Source organism: Solea senegalensis, linkage group LG13 (assembly GCF_019176455.1).
Source record: "Solea senegalensis isolate Sse05_10M linkage group LG13, IFAPA_SoseM_1, whole genome shotgun sequence".
Classification (NCBI taxonomy): Eukaryota; Metazoa; Chordata; class Actinopteri; order Pleuronectiformes; family Soleidae; genus Solea; species Solea senegalensis.
This window is the reverse complement of record NC_058033.1, coordinates 17,271,297-17,288,943: the sequence shown is the minus strand read 5'-3', so window position 1 is coordinate 17,288,943 and position 17,647 is coordinate 17,271,297. Positions and strand designations below refer to the sequence as shown.

At 37.7% G+C, this 17,647-nt stretch overlaps 4 protein-coding genes across 5 annotated transcripts; 3 read left to right on the top strand and 1 right to left on the bottom strand.

Moving 5' to 3' along the window:
- Nucleotides 1-1,041: 1,041 nt before the first annotated feature.
- LOC122779576 (olfactory receptor 150-like) lies at nucleotides 1,042-2,134 on the top strand. Its single transcript, XM_044042059.1, has one exon. It carries the CDS (start codon nucleotides 1,099-1,101, stop codon nucleotides 2,080-2,082), a length of 984 nt encoding a protein of 327 aa, XP_043897994.1. The 5' UTR covers nucleotides 1,042-1,098; the 3' UTR covers nucleotides 2,083-2,134.
- Nucleotides 2,135-4,609: 2,475 nt separating this feature from the next.
- LOC122779569 (olfactory receptor 146-like) lies at nucleotides 4,610-6,315 on the top strand. The gene has a single exon (XM_044042051.1). The coding sequence runs from the start codon at nucleotides 4,717-4,719 to the stop codon at nucleotides 5,701-5,703; it is 987 nt and encodes a 328-aa protein (XP_043897986.1). The 5' UTR covers nucleotides 4,610-4,716; the 3' UTR covers nucleotides 5,704-6,315.
- A 2,345-nt stretch (nucleotides 6,316-8,660) lies between these two features.
- LOC122779578 (olfactory receptor 1361-like) lies at nucleotides 8,661-10,191 on the top strand. The gene has a single exon (XM_044042062.1). The coding sequence runs from the start codon at nucleotides 8,733-8,735 to the stop codon at nucleotides 9,702-9,704; it is 972 nt and encodes a 323-aa protein (XP_043897997.1). The 5' UTR covers nucleotides 8,661-8,732; the 3' UTR covers nucleotides 9,705-10,191.
- A 63-nt stretch (nucleotides 10,192-10,254) lies between these two features.
- Nucleotides 10,255-13,772, bottom strand: LOC122779577 (olfactory receptor 1M1-like). Of its 2 annotated transcripts, none has more exons than XM_044042061.1 (2): nucleotides 13,714-13,772; nucleotides 10,255-13,627 (listed from the first exon to the last, which is right to left on the bottom strand). In XM_044042061.1, the coding sequence occupies exon 2, from the start codon at nucleotides 13,589-13,591 to the stop codon at nucleotides 12,611-12,613; it is 981 nt and encodes a 326-aa protein (XP_043897996.1). In that variant the 5' UTR covers nucleotides 13,592-13,627; nucleotides 13,714-13,772; the 3' UTR covers nucleotides 10,255-12,610. The 2 variants fall into 2 exon arrangements, with proteins under 2 accessions (XP_043897996.1, XP_043897995.1); XM_044042060.1 differs by having other exon boundaries at nucleotides 10,255-13,631; nucleotides 13,714-13,764.
- Between the last annotated feature and the right edge of the window lie 3,875 nt (nucleotides 13,773-17,647).

Here is a 17,647-nt window from a genome sequence, read left to right as displayed (position 1 = left end):
TCAAATGTTTTTTAATGGTTATTGATGCCATTTTGTGGATTATTATTATTATTCATAAATGCGTACAAAACAGTGATAACATCAATACATTCTACAGTAACATATTAAAGAGACACCAAGCCTCATTACTGACCTAAAAAGTAACTTAACATGATAATCATCTCCCATCTTGACTATTGCAACACTCACAGGCCGCCTGACCTGTGCTGTGAAACTGCTACCGATGGTCCAGAATGCTGCGGCGTGCCTGGTCTTCAATCAGCCTTAAAGGGCACATGTTACCCTTCTGTTCATTGAGCTCCACTGGCTATACCCTGAGCCGCACTCGTGAAATTCAAATCACTGATGCTAGACTACAAAGTGCTTCATGGGTCTGCTGATGATGATGATGATGATCCACTGTATTCTGCAGCTCAGGTCGTTGTTGAAACAGCCTCTGGCTGCAATCATTCTTTCTTCATTTCTTTCCACTGTGTCTTTTTTCCTGCAAGCTGCCGGAGCTCTCTGAGTTTCTTTGCAGTTCTTAAGTTTCCCATTCCTTTGTTCCTGAGGTCTGTCCTCAGGACAATTAATAGATTTGTACAATGTCTTCCTTTCCTGGCCTTGAAAAGGCCTTTCATGGGTCTTCTCCCACCTACTTAAATGCTACTACTTAAAATAGGATCATACCACAATTAGCAGGTCAATAATACATTGTGTAGTTCATAGTTTAGGCTGGGATTGGGTTAGTCAACCTATTGAATGATTAATATTTGTCCATCTTTTCTATCACGTAAATTGAGTTAATTGAGTCATTTACTACTGTACTATTCTTCTTATGATCCACAAGAAAACAAACAAAAACATGTTTTCAAAGTGCACAATGACCTCTTTGAATACCTGAAACAGGTGCAATCGGTAATTGAGTTTTGTGATGCTTGCATGTAGACTCAAGGGATCAGGCCGTCACTGTATCGGTCACAAACAGAGGAGCTTGTCATGTCGTCTTTAATAAAACGGAGCAAGAGAGAAACCAACTCACTTTTTAACAGAGCACATTGGTGTTCTCCACATCAGTCCTTGTGTGTTGGAGATTTTAACACTAACAAGAATTTAACAATGGATTTATTCAACTCCGCTCTTGGCAAAAACATCACCTTTGTGCGTCCTGCAAATTTTATAATAAGTGGATTCATTGGAATACCTAATGCCATGTATTACTATATCTTTCTCTTTTTTGTTTACATTATTTCAGTGGTGGGAAACACAGTTGTGTTGACTGTAATTTACTTGGATCATAATCTGTGGACTCCAAAATATATAGTTGTTTTTAACCTGGCCTTTACAGACCTGTTTGGTACCACTGCTTTGGTGCCAAAGGTCCTTGACCTCTTCCTGTTTAACAATAACTACATATCCTACAGCGACTGCTTGACATTCCTTTTCTTCTGCTCTGTCGCTGTATTAATGCAGGTTCTTAATCTGATTGCACTCTCCTATGACAGACTGATTGCTATTATTTTCCCACTGCACTATCAAGTGAGAGTGACTCACAGGTTCATGTTTTCTTTGATTGGTTCTTTTTGGCTCTTTGCCATAACTGTGACTCTCCTGTTAGATGGCCTCCTCACTAGACTGTCCTTCTGTAAGTCTTCTGTGGTAGTTAATAGCTATTTCTGTGACTATAGTCAGATATACCGACAGGCTTGCAATGACAAAACACCCACATACGTCTTAGCTGTATTCCTAAGAGTTATTCTTCTTTGGCTTCCGTTGAGTTTCATCTTGGGTACTTACGTGTGTATTATCATTGCTTTGACTAGAGTGGCAACAGCTCAGGAAAGACTGAAGGCCCTTAAAACCTGCACAGCTCATATTTCACTGGTGGCCATCTATTTCATTCCAATATTAATCTCAGTTACCATGCAAAATATTCACCCAAATTCTAGGATTATTAACCTTTCTCTGTCCTCTGTATTTCCTCCCATGTTAAACCCAATTGTTTATGTTCTGCAGACACAAGAAATCAAAACATCACTGAGAAAGCTTTTAAAGATCACAAAACAATCCAAGATTACCGTGAAGAAAGTACTGATTAGATGACCATATCTGTCTATATATATTAATGTAAACAGTATAAAGAGTAACAGTAAAGGTAAAAAATGGTATTTTTTGTTGCTATTGCTCACCTAACACTTGAAAAGATCAATGATGAAATTTATGGTATGTACAACACAGTCATAGGACCAGTTTTCTGCTAACCGATTTTATTTGTACCTCCTGTGTTTGTGTGATGACTGCAGTTACATTAGATACAACAAACTATTTCAGTTCTGTCAGTGTCTCTTCATGCAGTCCACTTGGAATATATTTCATGATTTAAGACTTACAAAAAGGTAATTTTGTATTTGTAGTGTCATTTAATTTTGAAAGAACAAACATAAAATATATATGCTGATCAAATGTTTTCTTTAATGGTTATTGAAGCCATTTTGTGGCTTATTGTTATTATTATTATTATCATGATTCTGTTTGGTATGTAATATCATTCATATGTTGTGTCCTTCATCTGTAAGGCTCTGTCATGATATGCCATCATACCTGACTGAGGGAGATCTAAACACTGTAAGACTGAGAAACACAGTGAGAATTGTATGGAGCTGACAGATTAGTGTGAAATCATTTTGACAATGTTTGAATCTAACAGACATTTATTTTCAATAAATAGTTACACACTGCAACATTTACACACACATTGTTTTATAAAATGTGTTGAAAGTGTCATAGCTGCGTACAAAACAGTGATAATATGCTGCATCAATGCATTCTACAGTAACATATTAAAGAGACACCAAGCCTCATCACTGACCTAAAAAGTGACTTTGTTCATAACACCAGCGAACACAACACTGTTTACTTCGGGAGCTCTGTATAGAGCTTGTCATGCAAAAGAATCGTTGGAAGTGGTTCTCCTCCATATGGAGCTCCCAAAGTAAACAGTGAAACTCTCCAAGTTGTGTCCACGTATGGATTATGTTTTAAAACCACACATCATGGTGGTTTCTTCTCTGCAGATGATTCACAACATATAGTGCAACAATGTTTTGGTTAATGGTGAAAAGAAATGCAGTTTACTAGTAGACTACACACCAACGCTATATGCTGCAGGTAACAAAAGCTAATTCAAGCAAAGTAGACATTGACAAGGATGCGCCTTGAGATTCAGACTCAGAAACTAAACACAGACTTTTTGCTTCTTTTCTGCCTTAGTCCAGCACCAAATCAGAACATGCTTGACCACAGCATGGTTGCCAGTATAACATCTGCTCCAGTGATATACATAAGCAGTTTGGATTGCATCTGTAATATGTCGCTAAGAAAAAACCTAACATCAGTCACATGATAATTTTCTCTTTTTATGTCTTTTGACAAGACGGAACAGCGAGGACTCAGACGCAGAGGCCTTTTAATTGTCTTTATTGGCACTCTTAACAAATCTCAAGGAAGGTCCTCTTTACTGAGGAAAAACAAAAGCGTGGCTATGAAAACCTATAACGAATGGCGAGCGCAACGCTCTACAAGAGAAACGTTGCGGAACTATAAACGCGGAAACAAAAAATCACTCTGAAGAGGAAACAAACTCAGACTATGGTTATCATAAAAAACAGAAAACTCTCCAAACGTAGGAAAAACAAGGCTCTAAGCACTTCAAAACGAAAGCTAACTCAAAAGCGCAATCCTAATGATTGGCGATCCTTAACTAACTAACAATGGGATCAAAAACAAAACGCAATCTAAATGATCGGATCTAACTAGTAAAAGGTAAGACACAATCCTAGTGATTCGAGTTCCTAAAAGGCTGTGAAAATTAACAAACAAAAATCTCTCCCAAGGAGGAAAACAAAAGGGGCTATAAATCTGAACTAAGGTATCAGCTAACAGGCTATGATAAGAAAACTTACAAAATAAAGCGTCGCTCACAAAGAGGATCAAAAACTTAAGGATTCTGTGGCTGTGGCTGTGACGAGGAGTGAGATCTTTTTCTTCATCAACTTTGGTGTTTTACAACAGTTGGTATCTGTATTAGTACATCACTGCCCCCATTTACGTCTGGATTTTCAGCTTCTTTTTTGGTTGTCCCTCTCCTTATTTGATAGTCATTACACATTTGAAACTGTGCAAAAATGGTAGACATTAATCTCCAAGAAATGCAGCTATTAAGAAACTTAAAGTCTTGTTTATTTTGGTCTGATATGTGTTTGGAAAATATAGGATCATACCACAATTAGGAGGTAAATAATACATTGTTTAGTTCATAGTGTTTAGGCTGGGATTGGGTCAGGCAACCTATTGAATGATTAATATTTGTGCGTCTTGTCTATATTTGATTGTGTCCAGAATGTTTTCTATCACGTAAATTGAGTTAATGGTCATTTACTACTGTACTATTCTTCTTGTGATCCACAAGAAAACAAACAAAAACATGTTTTCAAAGTGCACAATGACCTCTTTGAATACCTGAAACAGCTGCAATCGGTAATTGAGTTTTGTGATGCTTGCATGTAGACTCAAGGGATCAGGCCGTCACCGTATCTGTCACAAACAGAGGAGCTTGTCATGTCTTCTTTAATAAAACAGAGCAAGAGAGAAACAAACTCACTTTTTAACAGAGCACATTGGTGTTCTCCACATCAGTCCTTGTGCGTTGGAGATTTGAACACTGACAAAAATTTAACAATGGACTTATTCAACTCCGCTCTTGGCAAAAACATCACCTTTGTGCGTCCTGCATATTTTATAATAAGTGGATTCATTGGAATACCTAATGCCATGTATTACTATATCTTTCTCTTTTTTGTTTATGTTATTTCAGTGGTGGGAAACACAGTTGTGATGACTGTAATTTACTTGGATCGTAATCTGTGGACTCCAAAATATATAGTAGTTTTTAACCTGGCCTTTACAGACCTGTTTGGTACCACTGCTTTGGTGCCAAAGGTCCTTGACCTCTTCCTGTTTAACAATAACCACATATCCTACAGCGACTGCTTGACATTCCTTTTCTTCTGCTATGTCACCCTGTCAATGCAGGTTCTTAATCTGATTGCACTCTCCTATGACAGACTGATTGCTATTACTTACCCACTGCACTATCAAGTGAGAGTGACTCACAGGTTCATGTTTTCTTTGATTGCTTCTTTTTGGCTCTTTGCCATTGCTGTGTGCCTCACGGCAGTCGGCCTCCTCACAAGACTGTCCTTCTGTAAGTCTTCTGTGGTTGTTAACAGCTATTTCTGTGACCATGGTCAGATATTCCAACTGGCTTGCAATGACATAACACCCACAAGTGTCTTTGCTGTATTTCTAATAGTTATTCTTCTTTGGTTCCCGTTGAGTTTCATCTTGGGTACTTACGTGTGTATTGTCATTGCTTTGACTAGAGTGGCAACAGCTCAGGAAAGAGTGAAGGCCCTTAAAACCTGCACAGGTCATATTTCACTGGTGGCCATCTATTTCATTCCAATATTAATCACATTTACCTTGGGAAGAAATATTCATCCAAATGGCAGGATTATTAACCTTTCTTTGACCTCTGTATTTCCTCCTATGTTAAACCCAATTGTGTATGTTCTGCAGACACAAGAAATAAAAACATCACTGAGAAAGCTTTTAATGATCATAAAACAATCCAAGATTTCTGTGAGGAAAGTACTGTTTATATGACCATTTCTGTCTATAAACAGTATGAACAATAGCAGGAAAATAGTAAAACTTAGATACAGGAAATTATTTAATTTTTTTCTCTGTTAATGGTCCTTCATGCAGTCCACTTGGAATATATTTCATGATCTTTATCTTTTAAATGTCAGACATACAAAAAGGCGATTTTGTATTTGTAATGTAATTTCATTTTGAATGAATAAACATGATTGAATGTTTAACTTACCATTTATTCATGTTACTAAGGTTAGTGACGTTATTAATTCACATATTATAATTAAAGGATCTATAAAACTACTGTTATCGTCATAATAACAGTTTGAATTAACATTAAACACTATAGGTAACTGTAAATGGCTTTATTTTTTCCAGCGTCTGTCTGTAAAGTTGAAAATCTTTAATGGCACTAATCATTACTTAAGAATATATGTATTAATGTTCCATGCATCCCTTAATTATGACTACATAAATGTATGTATTGACACCATTGTGTGATATTTCAAGAATTGAGACCTTGTGACACCTTTTCTGCCTCAGTCCTATGTTCTACCCCTTTATCCTCCACACAAGGGTTGCGGTCATTTCTACATATGTACATTGTAAATAAAATCACTATTATAGCATTTCAGTTTTACATAATTATCATGTGTCTAGTTGTTTTTTGCAGAATTTATGTAAAATTTTATGGACAATAACTGGGCCTAAAATGAACTGCTTCCCCTGTTTCAAAGACCTGAAACCTCCACTGGTTTGCAGTAGACATTGTGTGAATGTCTACAAGCATAGGTGCTGTCCATCCTATGCAATATGATGACACTAATTTGAACACCAATTGTGGCCAGTTATTATATATTATAAGTACACAGGTTGATCTGATAAACATCTATTTTTAGAGTTACAGCATGGAAGGTTATTGTTTTTTAGGCTTTTTAGAAGTGGCTGCTTTCTTTCTCTAATAGTGATGTCCATCCATGATGTACACAGCTTATTCTTCAAGGGCTGTAGGGGAGCTGGAGCTAATCCCAGCTAACATTGGTGGGGAGGCAGTTCACCAGGCTATCACAAGGCCAACACACAGATACAAGACTCCCATTCACACTTATGGTGAATTTGTAATTGATTAAACCCAACCCAGTCACTGGAGGGGCCACATCCAGTGGTATCCTAGTGCCGGTCCCAAGCCTGGATAAATGGGGAATCATGGCTGCCATTGGTGCTATTGACCAACAGGGTGCCGATGGAAATTGGGCTATTGTTGGCGGAACAGAAAGGAAGTGTGGCAAGAGGTAGTGTTTTTTTTACTGTTATTTGAAGTCAGTTTATGTTTGAGTCTCATTTCATTTTTAGGCCCAGTCATGAAACTATTTACCTTTATTTGTCGTTTTAATGATGGCTGGCTGGAGTATCTTCAACTCATTTTTGACCCTCACTCACATTTTTGGTTGTGGGTGTTTTTTTTTGGTTGTAGAGTCTGTACAACTCTACTGAACTCAATGAATGGCAGTCTGCAGAATCATATTTACACTGTAAATTAAGTAAAATAGCCTTGTATGACGATGATGGTGATGATGAGTAGGCCTTGTCTGATGATGAGTGGCTTCTAACAATGGTCACAGCGGTATACCTGATGAGGAGAGGGGAGGGATGGTCCATCCATAGCTACCTCTGTCAAATCAAATAAAGTTCAACACAAGAAAGAACTCATATCCATCTACTGGACGACACAGTGCTGACACAGACGGGCACACTTCTCCACGTCTCTCAGTGAACTAACAATATCCAATCATCATAATTGGTTTTGATGGTTATACGAGGACGTTGAATATTATCCAAGTACGACTTATTGCTCAAATAATACAAAACAGGGCAAACTCCTGGTGAGAGCGTTTTGCGATGATACGCCAGTTGGCACTGCAATAAAACCACTCAATGGTTTTATTGTTGTTTCAAAGCAGTGTAGAATGCAGAAGAATCTCAGTGCAGAATCTCTGTCTCCACCTGTGGACCTTAGAGTAATTACCACAACACTGCAGTTCCGATCTGGCCTGTAGTTTTTCTCCCCTGTCCCTCGATAGTCACATATGCACATAGAGAAAGACAGAGAAGAAAATAACTACTTAAATACTTTGGTAAGTTATGTGTTGTTATCCATGTTTTACCAAAGCATCACTTGACCTGACTGCAACCAGGTAATAAAGATATTGTCAAAAGCCTGGTGTTGCAAGGAATCATTATTAGCGAGAGGCATTTAAACAGAATATTAAGAGCCAGGTTACTTTACAGGTAGCAACGTGGCCCTGCCTCGCTGATTGCATGCACACTCCGGCAGCAGGGGATACAAATCCTGTCGGGGATAACTAACCTTGGCACGACATTGGCATTTGAGAATATCTTTGTAACTCATTCCCAACCTAAAATAAAACTCAATCACACTATGGTCTCTGTCCATCACAAAGCTTACGCCCTCTTCGCTTGCTTTACTTGTACAGCTCTCCAGATTATTCATGAATATGTGGGAACTAATTAATATTTCGTGGCCACAAATCACAGTTTCTTTTCCCCCCCATGTCATGTCTGGGGCTTCGTAAAGGAGTAATAAGCATACTTTGAACCCCCTATCTGAGCTTACAGGTGGATGTGCTGGGGTAGTGGGGGGTTTAAGTACAGCAATGCTTGAATGATGCAGAAAATGGACTTCTGTTTGGGATGAGGTCATCTCAATGTGTGTCGGCCTACTTCTTTCCCAAATAAACATAATTTTTCCATTGCAAGTGAAGTAAGATGGTCTTATCTGATGACGACAATGATGATGATGATGTGGCTTCCAAACAACTGTCACAGGGGAATAGGTGTAGAACCTAATTGACAGAGGAGGGCTGGTTCATCCAGAGCTGCCTCTGTCAACCAGATAAAGCTAAACACAGATCTGTCAGAGACAGATAGACCTTATATCCATCTACTGGACCACACAGTGCTGACACACAGAAGAGTATACTTCTCTTAGTGAACTACAGTGATTTTTAATTTTTACAATGGACTTATTCAACTCGGCTCTGGGGAAGAACATCACATTTAGGCATCCTGATTATTTCATCATAACTGGTTTTTCTGGCATCCCAAATGTGAAACATTACTTTGTCTTTCTGCTGTTTGTCTATGTTGTTTCAGTGGTGGGAAACACAGCGGTAATGGCTGTAATATTCTTGGATCACAATCTGAGAGGTCCAAAATATATAGCAGTTTTCAACCTGGCATTTGTGGACCTGTTTGGTAATTCTGCCCTGGTGCCAAAGGTCCTTGACATCTTCCTGTTCAACCATCCTAACATCCCCTACAACGACTGCTTGACGTTCCTTTTCTTCTGCTACACCTGCCTCTGTATGCAGTCGTTCAACCTGGTGGCTCTCGCTTACGACAGACTCATCGCTATTATTTTTCCACTGCACTATCAAGTGAAAGTGACTCAGAATTTCATGCTGTATTTGATCGCTGCTTTCTGGGCTTTTGCTATAATTGCCGTTCTCATCGCTGTTGGCCTCATTACGAGACTTTCTATCTGTGCGCCTGCGTTTGTTAACAGCTATTTCTGTGATCATGGCCAGATATACCGACTGTCTTGCAATGACCATTATCCCAATTATGTCCTCAGTTGTTTGTACCCTGTTCTTTTCTTCTGGATTCCACTTGCTTTTATCTTGTTAAGCTATCTGTATATTGGCTGCACTTTGGCAAAAGTGGCGACGGTTCATGAAGGACTCAAGGCCTTTAAGACCTGTATCGGTCACCTTTTACTGGTAGCGATCTATTTCATCCCATTGTTAGTCACATTTACACTGATGGAAAAAATACACCCTAATGCCAGGATTATTAACCTGTCTCTGACCTCTGTGTTTCCTCCCATGTTAAACCCCATTGTTTACGTTCTGCAGACGCAAGAAATCAAAGTATCTTTGAAAAAGCTGCTAAACATCAGAGGGAAATCCAACAAAATAATTACAATGTGACCATTTGTTCATGCACTGTGACAAATAAGTAAACTTATGGTCATGAAATCACGCAGTCCTCTGATGAATAGCACCATGATATTAGTTTCTATGAGATCTATCTCTGTGTCTATACATGAACTGTGAATACTGTTTTATGGAGGATAAATATTTGACGTTTCCACATTTTATGTCTTTACTTTACATCTAAATCAGTGTGTTATATGACGTACAATTAACCGGTAAAATATGGTAAAATAGCAATTATGTGCAGTCATTTAGCAGCTATAATGTTTTACTATATGTGTTAGCGTGCTTACATTTTTGCTTATTACCTTACTAAGTGTGACTGGAAGTCTTTTTAATCTCATGGTGGAGATTTAATGAAAAGTCAGTGGGTTGAAGCGCCGTGCTCAGCCTCATAGTGTGGATACTCGTGTGGTGTCAAGTTCATTTTCCATGCCATCAATCCTAAAGCTGAATAAATGATTCATTGTCTTCTCTCTAACTCTGCATATATGGATTTAAATGATTTCTTATAGGCGGTAATTATTAATTATCAAAGTACTGATCGTTTTGTTGCATTGGATTTTTGAGATCAGAGTAGGTTGACACTGTTTCCCTCAATGACTTGGAATTTAGTTCCTATACAAAGGACAATGTGCATACATGATAATGGATAAATCCTCTAAACAGTTTAATCCGATATGAGACAGAGATTTTTGACTTCTGTGACACTTGCTTTGCTTCTTTTCTTAACTGGGGCATAACGGAATTTATTTTTCCTTCTTTCCATGTTAGAGCTGTTTTCATACGAGAAAGATAATCACTCACTATCACCAGAATCATCGTACAATATAGGAAGAACAAACTTAGATCAGACACAAGATTTAAACTGGTATTGGTGGCTTTTCTGTCTTGGTCAAATCATAATTGGAAAGCAAACAAAATATTTATACTATTATATAAGTCACACTATATGTTTCAGAAACTCTCTTTTACAAGGGCACTGTAAAGACACTGTTTAATGGATTCTCGTTGTCTAACATTTAAGATGGAGCGAAAAGCTTCAAGTGTGATGACTTCAGATCATTTTTTTTAGTTCAGTTTGTAGAGTATTTCAAGCAGAGGGGGCAGCGAGAATGCTCATAGAATGCTAATTTATTCAGTCAGAACTCTGGGAACAATCAAGTGATAAATTCCGCAAGAATGTAGTGCTCTTTCGGTTCTTTGCAGCAAAGAACATAAATGAGACGAAACCAAGCCAGGAAGAGCCTTATAAATCAGCGTAAATAAAGAAGAGTGACCTGAAAGCACAGTGATAAACAGTAGACACATAATTATTCCTACACTACTTTATTCATATTACATTTTGAGAGATCTTATCTCCATCAGAAAACAAAACAAAAATAAAATGTGCAAAAACAACTGCAATTTATAAATTATACAATTTGATGATGAAACATAGAAGAATCAACCAAAAACTCAAGACATCAGCCCAGTTTCATCATGTTACATAGTTCTAAATAATTCATATGATGCTGCCAGACTTCAGTTTAGGCCAAAGAGCATTCTCTGCCAGCCTTTCAGTGGTGATGATGGTTGATCGTTGCATTACTGACAGTCTCTTCATGTTTTCACTGGTGACATATGATGATGATGATGATGATGATGGGCTAAACTGAAAGCCACGATAAAATAGCTTGTTCAAGAATATCAGTTAGTATAATTCATAGTTGATTATCTCAACCCAATAAAAACAATTGTGTTCACGTTTGTACTGTTTTTCCCCCTTGCAATAATGTTATACTTATTTAATTAATGATACAGGCAACTGCACCATAATTAGGCTACATATTATGTATTGGCAAAAATAAGGAAAGGAAAGGAAATGATTTCAATTGATTAATTAGTGGCTACTGCAATGTCAAACATGTGGTATTACACAGCTGTAGCTCGTGGTGCCATTTGTACTTTGTACAAAACTCCACAAGAGGGCAGACACTCATCATATTATTATGTTCTTGCCTGTGTCCATTATTGTCATGCGCTGTGTCATGTGTCTGCATCAAATAGGATTATGAGAGTGCAGTGAAATCAAATATAATTTAGCCAATCTGATTGTACATTGTTATTATATTTTGTTGCACTGTTGTCAGAAAACATCATATAAATGTACTGCACTATAGACCATAGCCATATGACTTCCATATCACTTTCATGTGTCAATATCATTCAACATTTCATAATTATTAGAGTTAACGCAAAACACAAGGAAATTCGTCATTCATATGGGAATAAATGATGATTTGTAGTATTAACTATTAAATTAATGTTCGTCTCTGCTCGTGTTGAGGTTACAAAAGCATTTCACAATTCAGAGAAAGAATCAAGTTTACGTTTAAACTTTTTATGGCTCAAGATGAAACCGATAGGTCTTCAAATGACAGATTTACCCTTCTTGTAAATGCAAGTTATTTAATGGCTCCGACAACAGAACCTTACATTAGGCCATGCAGCAAACTCAGTTGTTCACACATTTTTCAAGTTCAGGTATATTCACATTTAAAAACACATTTTCAAAACACTGTAAACACTCCAAATCGAGACAGAAATAAAGCACACAGCACACACACAGTTTACAAAACCTTCAAGAAGGAAAAACTGTACATTTTTGGTGATTTTGTTGTTTATATTTTTGAGCTGTGCATCATTTAATTCAACCTAAGCGGAAATGACTAAAACAGAGGCACAGAACTCGGGCCACTCTTGCCCTAAATCAGGGTCGGCTTCAATCACCTGCGACCCTTATGTGGAGGATAAAGTGGTAGACAACGGATCGACGCTTAGAGAGGGTTTTTCTGGGTTTATATATATATATATATATGTATACATATACATATATATATATGTACTTGAACAATACTTCAAGGCTTGCTCTTGCGTTGGTTTGTGCCAAATATTTTCTTAACTAGTGCCAGGGCTCTGTTTTTGATCTCTTTGGTTTTCAAAGAATACACAATGGGGTTGATGCAGGGTGGAAGGCAAGAGGCCAGAGACAGGCTCAGCACACGCTGGTCTGGGTTAATAAGTTGCAGATAAAACCCAATGGTAAAAATGGTAATGATAGGAATGTAAAACACAGCCACAAGAATCAGATGCTCGACACACGTGGCCAAAGCCTTCACGCGACTGTCCAGCGACTTCATCCTGAACACAGTCGCCAGGATGCTGACGTAAGACAGCAAAATGAAGGTGAACGGCCCCACAAGGAGCAAGAACGTAAGCAAAGAGGCCACGTACCACTGCATCGTGTAGTCATTACAGGCGAGTCTAAACACGGGTGCATAATCGCAGAAGTAGCTGAACACTCTGACTGAATTACAAAAAGACAAGCGAGTCATTATACCTGCAGAAAATGCAATAATCCCTGTGGAAAAACACCAAGACAGGGCGACGATACAAAACATGTTCCGCAGTGTGTTGATCGAGTTCTGACGCAGAGGGAAACATATCGCAATCAAACGGTCGTACGCAAGTACGGCGAGTGCATACGACTCCAACGTAGCAAAAGCGTAGTAGAAAAACATTTGTACCAAACACAGGTTGAACGGGATGAAATTGTCTTTGACGAGGAACACCTTGATCATGCTGGGGATGGTGCACGTGTTCAGGACCACGTCGATGACGGCGAGGTTGACCACGGCCAAGAACTTTGGAGTGTGCAAACAGTGATTAAAGACAATAATGCAGATCACCAACATGTTAAACAGCACTGTGACGACATAGACAAAAGCCAGGAAGATGAAGTACACCCTGATGAAGGGAAGCTTCTGAAATCCAATGATGTAGAAGCCGGGAGGATGAACGATGACCGAGTCGTTCAGAAAGTTTCTGAGAAAAGACATCGTTGAGCTCCAGGGAATCTGGAAAAGCTCCTCGGTCTGACTTGGAGGGAAAAATCACCTTATACACATATAGAGGAGAGTATCACATTTAAGCCAGAGGATTACACTGAAACAGGTCTCACCTGATTACCAGGTTACCATGAAAGCTTAATGATGTTGACTCCAGCAGCCGCAGCAGCAGCAGCTGCACAATAAAGGTGGTAATTTGTGTGATTCTTTGGTAGATATACTTGCCCCCCGTCAATCTCCAGGGAGCCCTTCCTCATTCTGATACTGAGGAGGTTAAAGTGCATGCTAAGTCTATTATTTCTGCAACTGAAACATAAAAAACCCTTACCGATCAACATCCAGCAAAGATTTTTAAAAAGAGAAAGCAATCTTTAAAAAACAAACAAAAAAACAAAACAAGATACAGGACTAAACTGATGGAACAATGCATTTCTCTGAAAGGAATCAGTCGATGGAACAACCTGAACAAAAAAACAAAGAATCTTCTACATCAAACATTACATTTAGAAATTCAATGGAAATACAATGAAATAACTTTTTATTTACTTGTTTTATTTTGTGTATATTATAGTCATTTTGTTTCATAAACTATGTAAATCAGGATAAAGGGGTTAAAGAGTAAATAAGATTATACTTCTTTCTGCTCCTTTTCATTCAAACTTGGACAATTAAATGCGTGTATTAAATAGTTTTTTGTTATTTTATTTGTGAATGAAATGAAATAAATAAACAAGACTAAGTTTTCACTTCAAAATTGAGGAAACAAAAACTATATGATGGTGACTTTTATTTTGAAAGGGATTATACACTTATTCAAACACATAGATTTTATGCCAGTAACTCTGAAATGTTAAACACCGGCTGTAGCTCAGCTGTTGCTGTTTTTTATTTAATATGTGCTCAAAATAAATTGATTTAAATAAGCTTTTTCTGTTACCTCTAAGGGTCAGTGTTGGGAATAAAGGCGTTTAAGTATAACGGCGTTATTTTTTCAGTAACGGAGTAATCTAATTAATTACTTTTCCTATCGTTGCAACGCCGTTACCGTTACTGAGAATGTAAAGTTCAATTTGGTTGAATGAAGCGCAGCTGCCGGGAGAGAGCAGGGGTGGAGATGATTGATGACGACACAGTTGCAAATGCGATGATGATAGGCTGTGTGGACGGGTGCTCTAAGACAGAGACAATGGCGATGAGCCAGGGAAGCGTACGGTTTTTTAAGTGGAAATATCGACACTACTTCTCCCTTACCGAGGTAAAAGGAAAGAATGTATATGTAACGTGTGTTGTGACTTGTTATGTCGTCAATACATTCAGATACACGCAGTTTCCTTGGGAGCTTCTGCTAGCCACACGTTGTTGTTTGTTTACATCCTAGCATGTCAAGACGTACTTCCTATTTCCGGTGTATCAAAATAAAATTCAGTAGCATTAAACATTACAACGTTTTTGCACTAAAAAATAATGTCAGTTACTAATTATTTTTACAATGTGGTAACTGAGTTACCAACTCAATTATTTTTTGGGAGAAGTAATTTGTAATTATAACTAATTACTTTTTTAAAGTAAGATGCCTAACACTGCTAAGGGTTGGGTACTATATAAAATTGAAACACTATAAAATAGGTCACGTGTTTCAACCTCAGGGTCACACTTTGCTTTCCTTGTGTCTGTCTCTGCATGTGTGTGTGTGTGTGTGTGATTGGCTGCAGGTGTGCATGATTGACTGATTGCTCTTCTGGGAGCTGATTGGTCCTGCACACAGGAACTTCCGCTATAAGAGCCCAGATCATGGTTGAAGCACAGTGGACTTCCTTTGAGGCCAAAGTCCAGTCATTTTGTTGCCAGTGGTTTGTCAGTGCAGTGTTGAAGCGGGAATTGACATTTAATTTGCATTTAAAAGTTGCATTCAACGGCTTTATAAACCTCATCACCCTCTGTTTGAAGTTTGCCCCTGAAATATCTTCCTTAGAAGCTCCTACATTTGACTCTAGCCGTTGATCAACTGGGACACCTTGTGAATATGCTAAAGCATGGTCTCTTCTGCTTGGAACTCCAAAGAGGGAAAACCTAAAGTTTATAAACCTGCAGGGATCTTACAAAACATTTTAATAACTTGTGATACACATAGTAAACGGTGCAAGAGGCATAATTATTCCCCAAAGGTGTGTTTGTATCATCACACAGTCTCAGGTGAGCCACATGAACATGTATCTCCTTCACCAGAGAGTTATGATTAATGTCCTTGTCTGAAACAAACAAACAAACAAAGCTTTCTCTGTTTAAACAGCAAACTAATCCATCCCAGTTGCACCAATTATGAATAAACACAATTAAAAACTTGGCGAAACTAAAACAAATATTGGTGAACATGTACAATACTTTGTGTGTGGAGCTAGGACAGAACTTTTACCCTTTTCCTTCGTTTTTGAAGGCCTTCAAATAACACAATTCTCCTCAACCATTTAATGTAAATTTGATTTACAAGCTGGTTACCATTGACATTGTTAGACCCCCTTTGAATTTATGAATTTATGTTGAAAAGTGAAGTTTATTTGCTCAACAGTGGGATGCGGGTGAACCAAAAACAGTTACTGCTTTTGTACTGGCTCACAGAGAAAAGCCTTATGAAACACTGGAATTTTATTGTTCTCTTCCTTGTGTCCTTTGACTGTACCTCACACAGTGAGGTGCTCAATGTCAAGTCGGAGTGAGTCCAGACACTTAACAGGTCATTTTCTCAAAATATTGATACTCAAATTGAGTTATTGAATCTGGAGTGCAATAGCAACGTCATATTCTCTCTTTACTTTGATTCCAACCCAACTCCCACATTAAAATGAACCTCCTGTGAGGTATTTTATTTGCTTTACTTGGTCTCAAAACTAGAATGACCACAATTTTAAGTCATGAACATAAAGCCACACTTTGATATAATGCTGGGTTTTAAAAGATAAAACAACTGATAATATGGCTCCTGGAAGCCTTAATGTGTCTGTTATTTCCGAGTCTAATAATAATAAAAATAATAATAATAATAATAATAACAATAATAATGATAATAATGACGATATCTTCAAGCAGACATTAAAAGACAGATGTTCATACATTCAACAAATGGGGTGAGGGATATGTGTGAGGTTTGCTTTCTTCTTTTAATAATTAGTTTGACAACCAGGCGACTTTAAATTGAGCATATTAATGTAATGTTCATGTGTCAGCTCCTGAAATATACACTGTGCTTACACTTCAGATTTATCATTCAGTAGTCATTCAAACTAGACCTTTTTAACCTCCATCTTTAATTGACTTGGATTTAAAATGAATATCTTGCATCAGAGACTTTTATTTTTGTATACGTGAACACAAAGACAGGGGCAGTTTGGTAAAATAGCTTGAATAAACAACGGTGAATGATATTTATGACCTGTATGTCTTTTGTTGTATGAGACTAAACTGATAAAGAGATTCATTTTGATGGGATGATGCTTTATTTACAGTTATAAGACATTGGGTTCATTCATAACAACTATATCTGTAAGAACGTATGGGAAAATAAAAGACACGTTTAAACTGAACATGTTCTAACACATATGGACATACAGCATGTACCACAGGTATAGTTCTTGCATAAAGGAGGTGAACAGCTAAACTGACAGGTACACACATTAGTGAAATCCACAAATTTAAGTTGTAGTTTTAAATAATTTATTGTATTACTATATATTGATTTATTTATAAATCTTACTCTGGTATTTTTTTTTTTTGATTCTGGCTTTAAAGTATTAATCGTGTATATATTGACATGTGTCACGTTGCATGTGTGACAAATGACATAGGGCAAAGGGCACGGTGCACCGTGATTTGTTTTATGCCAAGACAGAAGTGTGACTAAAAACACAACGACACACCAGTGAAAAGTTTCAGAGGTGACTTTCACTGGTTGTTCAGCTGTTAGATGGGATAAATGCTTCCCGCCCACCTGTGCTCCCACTATGTACACACAAAAGAAAAGAGATGCAAATACAACAAACAAACACAACACAA

Coding starts and splice junctions, on each gene's coding strand:
- LOC122779576 (XM_044042059.1), top strand. CDS start 1,099: ATGGATTTATTCAACTCCGCTCTTGGCAAAAACATCACCTTTGTGCGT.
- LOC122779577 (XM_044042061.1), bottom strand. CDS start 13,591: ATGTCTTTTCTCAGAAACTTTCTGAACGACTCGGTCATCGTTCATCCT.
- LOC122779578 (XM_044042062.1), top strand. CDS start 8,733: ATGGACTTATTCAACTCGGCTCTGGGGAAGAACATCACATTTAGGCAT.
- LOC122779569 (XM_044042051.1), top strand. CDS start 4,717: ATGGACTTATTCAACTCCGCTCTTGGCAAAAACATCACCTTTGTGCGT.